At 43.7% G+C, this 8,177-nt stretch overlaps 1 protein-coding gene across 1 annotated transcript in view; it reads right to left on the reverse strand.

Moving 5' to 3' along the window:
- FAM120C (family with sequence similarity 120C) overlaps positions 1 to 8,177 on the reverse strand; it is a gene marked incomplete at its 5' end in the record, with an annotated part of 150,175 nt that overhangs the window by 69,336 nt on the left and 72,662 nt on the right. Inside the window, 5 exons of the mRNA XM_011946593.1 lie at positions 2,578 to 2,749; positions 3,983 to 4,256; positions 5,042 to 5,322; positions 5,759 to 5,835; positions 6,713 to 6,812. Of these exons, the coding sequence (XP_011801983.1) occupies positions 2,578 to 2,749; positions 3,983 to 4,256; positions 5,042 to 5,322; positions 5,759 to 5,835; positions 6,713 to 6,812 (904 nt within the window). The remainder of the gene's footprint in view (positions 1 to 2,577; positions 2,750 to 3,982; positions 4,257 to 5,041; positions 5,323 to 5,758; positions 5,836 to 6,712; positions 6,813 to 8,177) is intronic.

Genomic DNA, 8,177 nt, shown 5'->3' on the forward strand with positions numbered 1-8,177 from the left:
TTGGCCACTTGTATGTCTTCTTTTGTAAAACATCTGTTCTTGTCCTTTGCCTACCTTTTAATGGGGTTATTTGCTTTTTTCTTGTTGAGTTCCTTGTAGATTCTGAATATTAGCCCTTTGTCCAATGCATAGCTTGCAAAGATTTTTCCCATTCTGTAGGCTATTTACTCTGTTGATTGTTTCTTTTGATATGCAAAAGTCAAACATGTTTATAACTGTTTATCAAAGCATTTTTATGGTGGCTGTTTTGAAATCCTTGTCAGATAATCAAACTTCTGTCATCTCTATGTTCATTTTCTTTTCTTGAGGTCTGAATTTGATATTTTTTTGGTTCTAGGAATGATGAGAAATTTTCCATTGAAAAGTGGACTTTTTTTTTTTTTTTTGAGACAGAGTCTCGCTCTGTCGCCCAGGCTGGAGTGCAGTGGCGCGATCTCGGCTCACTGCAAGCTCCGCCTCCCGGGTTCACGCCATTCTCCTGTCTCAGGCTCCCGAGTAGCTGGGACTACAGGCGCCTGCCAACGCGCCCAGCTAATTTTTTTGTATTTTTAGCAGAAACGGGGTTTCACCGTGTTAGCCAAGATGGTCTCGATCTCCTGACTTTGTGATCCGCCCGCCTTGGCCTCCCAAAGTGCTGGGATTACAGGCGTGAGCCACCGCGCCCGGCCAAAAAGTAGACATTTTGGGTATTATTTTAAAAGACTCTGGATCTTACTTAAACCTTGTGTATTAGTAGGCCTTTTCTGACCCCACTATGGTGGGTGAAGGGGGATGCTGTGTCATTATTGACAGGTGAAAGTGAAAGTCCTGGCTCCCCACTTGACCTTATCTGACACCTCCCCAGCAGGAGCAGGTAGGGGCACCTCATTACAGCCTGGGTAAGTACGGAAGTCTAGGTTCTTCATTTGGCCTTTGCTGGGAGGGTTGGGGGTAGACCACAGTCTTCCTGTAGTATTTGGTTGGAGTACAGAGATTATTATTTTAAAATCTTTGTGTTGTTAGGTTGTTCCTTTCTGGTCCTTTGGCCAGAGAAAGTAGGTTTTGTGGGGGGCTTATACTGGTCTGCAGCTGTTGACATTTATGGGCTGCCAGTTTGTCCCACACCCAGTCTGGAATATGTGAGGCAAAAAAAAAATTCAGGGAACTCACCACTGCACCACTGTGTCATTCCTTGGGCCCCAAGATTTCTACTTTCTAGTGTCTTGTGCTTGTTTTATGGATAATGTCCTGGGCTTTTAGTTGTACTTAGCATGAGGACTAAGGAAAAGTACATCTGATCAACTCTATCTTCCCAGAAACAGAGAAATGTTCTTTTGAACACACTAATTTGACTATGGCACTGTGTAGCTTAAAATACTTCAATGTCTCCAACTACCTACAGGTTCAAATCCCAAAACAAAAAATTCACGGGAGAGAGACTGTTAGATACACCTCTATGTTCCCAAAGCCCAGTATGGTTCTTTCTTTTTGTATGTGAGACAGGGTCTCCCGTCACCCAGGCTGGAGTGCAGTGGCACGATCACAGCTCACTGTAGCCTCAACCCCCCAGGGTCAAGCAATCCTCCCACCTCAGCCCTACAAGTAGCTGGAACTAGAGGCACATGCCACCATGCCCAGCTAATTTTTTTTTTTTTCTGAGATGGAGTTTCGCTCTTGTTGCCCAGGCTGGAGTGCAATGGCACGATCTCATCTCACCATAATCTCCACCTCCTGAGTTCAAGCGATTCTCCTGCCTCAGTCTCCTGAGTAGCTAGGATTACAGGCATGCGCCACCATGCCTGGCTAATTTTGTATTTTTGGTAGAAAGGGGGTTTCTCCATGTTGGTCAGGCTGGTCTCAAACACCCGACCTCAGGAAATCTGCTCGCCTCAGCCTCCCAAAGTGCTGGGATTACAGGCATGAGCCACTGCACCTGGCCTGGTTTTTATTTCTTTATTTCTTTTTTTTTTTTTTTGAGACAAGGTCTCACTCTGTCACCCAGGCTGGAGTACAGTAACATGATCAGGGCTCACTGCAGCCTTGACCTCCCAGACTCAATCAATTCTCCCATCTCAGCCCCCCAAGTAGCTGGGACTACACGTGTACACAACCACGCCTGACTAATTTTTTAGATTTTTAGTAGAGGCGGAGTTTCTCCATGTTGCCCAGGCTGGTCTTGAACTCCTAGACTCAAGTGATCCATACGCCTCGGCCCCACAAAGTACTGGGATTACAGGCATGAGGCACAGTGCCCGGCATTTTTTCTAGTGATGGAGTCTTGCCATGTTGCCCAGGCTGGTCTTGAATTCCTGAGCTTCAGTGATCTGCCTGCCTTGGCCTCCCAAAGTGCTGGGATTACAGGTATGAGCTGCCATGCCTGGTCCAGCATGGTTCTTATAAGTAGTAGTCACTCTAAATGCTTGATAATTGCAGAATTGGGGCTTAAGTTAATGTGTTCCCAGTATCAGTATGCATTTTGTTGAATGTTACATTTTCTTAAAGACTACTGCATAGCCAAAGGTACCCAATGTGCCTGAACAGACATACCTGCTCTGTGTCAAGTGCTGAGAGAATTGTCATAGCTAGAACTACACTTACCTTCCACAGGCAGCCGCCGTCGCATGGCCAAGCGTTCCATTTTCCTCTGTGTCTCTGCCAGACTAAAAAGAACTCCATATACATATTGACGAGCTGACCGGAATAAGAGAGCAGCTGGAGGCAGCTCCATGTTACATTCATCCTCAATACATACGGGAATCTTAATTTCACCCTAACAAGAGAACATTCCAGGGAAAAGGAAAAAATGAGTTACCTCAAGGTTTAGAACTGAGCTAAGAAGAACCAATAATAAACTGTAGCCTCTGTGGTCTATCCACTAAATTTTTTATTTGTATTTAGACAGAGTTTCATACTAAAAAGAAGCTATAACAAGCTTAGCTGATTGCAGCTAACTTATAGGCTATATTTCATTTTTAAAGTTTCAATGGACCGGTGCGGTGGCTCACGCCTGTAATTCTAGCACTTTGAGAGGCTGAGGTGGGCAGATCACCTGAGGTCAGGAGTTCAAGACCAGGTGAAATCCCGTTTCTACTAAAAATACAAAAGTTAGTCAGGCATGGTGGCGAGCACCTGTAGTCCCAGCTACTCAGGAGGCTGAGGCAGGAGAATCACTTGAACCTGGGAGGCAGTTGCAGTGAGCCAATATCGCGCCACTGCACTCCAGCTTGGGCAACAGAGCGAGACTCTGTCTCAAAAAATAAAATAAAGTGGCTGGGCGCGGTGGCTCAAGCCTGTAATCCCAGCACTTTGGGAGGCCGAGACAGGCGGATCACAAGGTCAGGAGATCGAGACCATCCTGGCTAACCCGGTGAAACCCCGTCTCTACTAAAAAATACAAAAAACTAGCCGGGCGAGGTGGCGGGCGCCTATAGTCCCAGCTACTCGGGAGGCTGAGGCAGGAGAATGGTGTGAACCCGAAAGGCGGAGCTTGCAGTGAGCTGAGATCTGGCCACTGCACTCCAGTTTGGGCGACAGAGCGAGACTCCTTCAAAAAAAAAAAAAAAAAATTAACATAAAATAAAATAAGACTCAACAATGACTATAGCTAACGAATGGGGAAAGTCCACGTTAGGCATTTTGCTGGAGGATGGGTATGTAAAAGACCAGAGGAAGGGAACAGCTTTGCAGAAGTAGAAAAAGAAATAAGGAAAAGGGCATAAAGCCTCTTGGACTGTGTTCATCCCTAGAACCAGACTCCACCAACTTGGTGCATTATCTACTTCAAAATCTCACAATTCTAGGGGCCTCATTTACCACACAGTCCCAACTCCTGCTAGTCTGGCCTCACCTAAGGCCTTAGTATGACGAGGGGCCCACTGCATGTGGCCTTCTTTTTCTAACTTCATATACCAATGATCAGAATGTTCTCTGGTAACTTACAGTCCTAGGAAGTAGGAAGTACAGTGTTAAGAGCAGGGAGGTAGGTGCTGATGTGCTGCCTCACCTTAGTGAGGACATGGTAGATATATGGGTACATAAGACCCCTCCGGTGTCTGTGTTCAGCAACTCGCAAGACTTCTGGAGCTACTGGAGGTAAGGGTGGAATGGTGATATCCATGTGGTTCCTCGTAGACATAGACAGCAGAGATGGGATGTGGGGCTCACCATCACCTAGGCTTGCTTCTGAAACTCCAGTATCAACAGGCTGTGCCCAGGACCCTCTGTCACGACTGAGATTTCCCCACTCAGGCTGGTGCTGAAATGCTTCTGTGATATGACTAAAAAATTTAGAAAGACAGTGTCAAACAAAAAAGGGAGATTGATAAAAATATTCCTACTTAAGATGCCTGTTCTGGACCCAAGGGGTCTCACAAACCCTTTGGAGGCCAGGACACTGGGTTAGCACTGGACTGGTACCTTTCCTCTCAATGGCCATTACTGACTTCCTAGCTTCTTTCATCTGACACCAACCAAAGTGATCAAAAGTCATGGGAATCACTCTGGACCCTTTATACCTTGTAAGAGGCCATGTTTAGAGTTTGCTTATGTTTTAAGAAAATAATCACAATTACAACCTCAAAGCAGCTCTGTTTCCCAGGAATAATCTGCTTAGAGGAATAATCTGCCAACAAATGGACTAGCACAAATCCCACTGTTTTAATCCTCAGAACCCTGTCTTAGTTACTAAGCAATGTAATTGCTTACTCAATGATTCCACTATTTCCACTCTATAAATGCTTTTCTTTTTTTGACATTTAATCTACGCTCCTCACAAATTAAGAAATGACAGCCACAATACCCGTACGAAGGCTTCCTTAACTAGCTACTATGCTGCCTTTTACCTCAGTTGCCTGGGTGTTTGAAAATTACCATCTGCACAGGGCCAAATAAGCATGAAGTGGGCAAGCACAGAAAACGTTTTCCTGCTTTGCTTTCCTAAGAGCAAAACACTACAGAGGAAAGCCAGGAATTACACTTCCCCACACCCTCCACCCATCTAACAAGCAAAATAACACAGATGCCTCAGAAATCTATTTCCTTAGGTGTCTACAGAGATACTTACTCAGAGCTAGCTCCATTTGGCTCATCACCATCAGAGGAAGAGGAATGGGAAGAGTCTGGTACCAAAGGAGGTGAGGCTTTAGAAGGCAGGTAATTGGGAAACTGGGATGCAGAAGAGTCATAGGAGACAGCCCAATTGGCAAAGGGGTTGGTCTGCAGCATGGGATCCTCAGAAAAAGCATGGGATTCCCCCAAAGCATGGGAGGAGAAGAGAAGAGATGAGCTGGGTCCCACTGGGAATGGTGGTGGATATTTCACTTTCTGGGGCACTTGGTGAGAAAACTAAACGATAAAACAGACAGAAGAGCTATTTAACATTTTATAAGGCTCCAAGATGGCTCCCTCAGAAGTTGTGACACAGTGGATGATGCCAGTAGTGGAGACTGTTGAGATACAAAGTACCTACTGAGAATAATGAGAAATGATTCTAACAGTGATGTATGAACAGAATCCTCCACAGGCAGGACAATGAACAGCTGAAGTCTCCTAGAACTGTTCTCTGATATTAGCTAATCTATTTTTACAATGACTAGTGGTTACTGATTTAGATGCTTTTTTTGCATAGTCTTCCAGCCGTAAGTTGAGAAGGTAATGTAGTATATATAGCCTTGACAGTGTAATAACACTGAATCACCCTAACTCCTCAGATTATAAAAATCAAGAAGAAACCTGAGTCTAATGCTATCAAATGGTCTCAGGTTTCTCAAAGGATGCTTACCATTGGCTTTCCAGGAGAAATGGTGCCCACTTGATTTCGTGGAAGGGGAGGATTTCCAAGCCTATTATTCCGAAAACCTGAAGCCAAGAGAAAGAGCTATACTTCAGTCAATCCTAATAATTTTACCATGTTATATTCTGCTCACCCCATATCACCTGAAAAAGTGTTATTAATAAATAAGTTACAATTTATTGAACAGCTACTATGTGCCATGCTGGGAACCTTACATAAATTATTTCATCTGATAAGAATCTTATAAAGTAGGTATCATGAGCCACATGTCATACAAATGTGACTTGTCCAGGTTCACTTGCTGGAAATTAGCAGAAGTGGAATTCCAAGTCAGGCCAGACCCCAAAGACAGGGCTATTTTACATGTACCAGGCCAGAATGGGGGTTGGCATCAGAAGAAGCCCAAGCTAAGGAAATGGCATTGCACCCCATCTGTAAATTTGAGAAAGCAGGGCCCTTTTTTTTTTGAGGTGGAATTTCACTCTTGTTGTCCATGCTGGAGTGCAATGGCACGATCTCGGCTCACTGCAACCTCTGCCTCCTGGGTTCAAGCGATTCTCCTGCCTCAGCCTCCCAAGTAGGTGGGATTACAGGCGCCTGCCACGACGCCCAGTTAAGTTTTTGTATTTTTCATAGAGATGGGGTTTCACCATGTTGGCCAGGCTGGTTGTGACCTCCTGACCTCAGGTGATCCGCCTGCCTCGGCTTCCCAAAATGCTGGGATTACAGGCATGAGCCACTGCACCTGGCCAGGGCCCTTCTTATGTTACGTCTCTTATGACATAGAAATCAAAAGGAGAAAGCCTACCAAAAAGGGATGACGAATGACTTGTAGGAGAATACAACACGAACGAGTGATTCAACTCTGGTCCTGGAGTTTGTGAGGGACCAATTCAGTTTCCCCTATGAACAGAGCAGCTTCGGGTCAGATGGAAGCCTTACCTAGAAAGGAGGGACCCACTGGCAGTGAAGAGAGTTTGGTTGTGACGGAATAGTACTCAACTGCTTTCTTGAATCGCTCTATTTTATCTTCTGTCCTGGACTGGATGTTGGAACATCAGATTTTCAGAAGAAAAAACAATATAAGAGTGTTTTTTTAATACAATTTATAATTTGGGAATCAAAATAATTATCAGAAATCAAATATTTAAAGAAACCTAAGACAGCAAATTTTCGCTTTGCAGAAAGATTAGGCAGGGAGAAAGCATTATGAAACATAAAATATGGAATACTTAAAGCTTACTTATATTTTATGCTATTCTAAAATGATTACATGATCATTACAAAAAAATACAATGGGATAAGGGGGAAAAAATCACATCGTACCACCATCCAAATATATTTTGGTGTCTTTCCTTACAGTATGTTTTAATTTCATTATTTTATTACTATTATTATTATTATTTGAGACTGAGTTTGTCACCCAGTTCAGTGGTGCGATCTTGGCTCACTACAACCTCCACCTCCCGGGTTCGAGTGATTCTCCTGCCTCACCCTCCTGTGTAGCTGCGATCACAGTGTGTGCCACCACGCCCAGCTAACTTTTGTATTTTTAGTAGAGACAAGGTTTCACCATGATGGCCAGGCTGGTCTCGAACTCCTGACCTCAGGTGATCCACCCGCCTCGGCCTCCCAAAGTGCTGGGATTACAGGCGTATGCCACCGTGCCCAGCCAATTTTTTTATTTTTGCTCAGGCTGGTTTCAAACTCCTAGCCTCAAACAATCCTCCCGCCTCAGCTTCCCAAAGTGCTGGGATAATAGGCATGAACCACTGTGCCTGGCTTACAGTATTATTTTATATACTTTTTTTTGTTGATGTATAGCTGGTCTATTTTAATATACATAGCTTTCTATAGTTGACAGTATGCTTTATGTACAATTTTGTATCTTGCTTTTATTATAATAATCTAAGTAATTTTGAATGGCTGCATATTTTGTCATTATGAATGTGTCATAAATTATGTAACCTCTTCCCTAATAAACAACACTTAGGTAATTTTTCACATTTGGCTTTTATAAGTTATACAGCAAAGAGTATATATTGTCTATATAAATTTTTTTCTGGATTTCAGATTATGCTCTTAAGAAAATATCCTAAAAATGAAATTATTGGTTCAAAAGGTATGAACATTAAAACCAAAGGCACTTAAACATATATAAAACCACAATGTGACACCACTACATATCCACCAAAATGGCTAAAATAAAAGACTATCAATATCAAGCACTGGCAAGGATATGAAGTAACTGAACTCCAGTACATTGATGGTGGGAGTGTACATTGGTACAGTTTGGAAAACAATTTGGCAGTTTCTTTTTTTTTTTTGAGACGGAGTCTCGCTCTGTCGCCCAGGCTGGAGTGCAGTGGCCGGATCTCAGCTCACTGCAAGCTCCGCCTCCCAGGTT

This window comes from Colobus angolensis, unplaced genomic scaffold (genome assembly GCF_000951035.1).
Source record: "Colobus angolensis palliatus isolate OR3802 unplaced genomic scaffold, Cang.pa_1.0 Scaffold250, whole genome shotgun sequence".
Classification (NCBI taxonomy): domain Eukaryota; kingdom Metazoa; phylum Chordata; class Mammalia; order Primates; family Cercopithecidae; genus Colobus; species Colobus angolensis.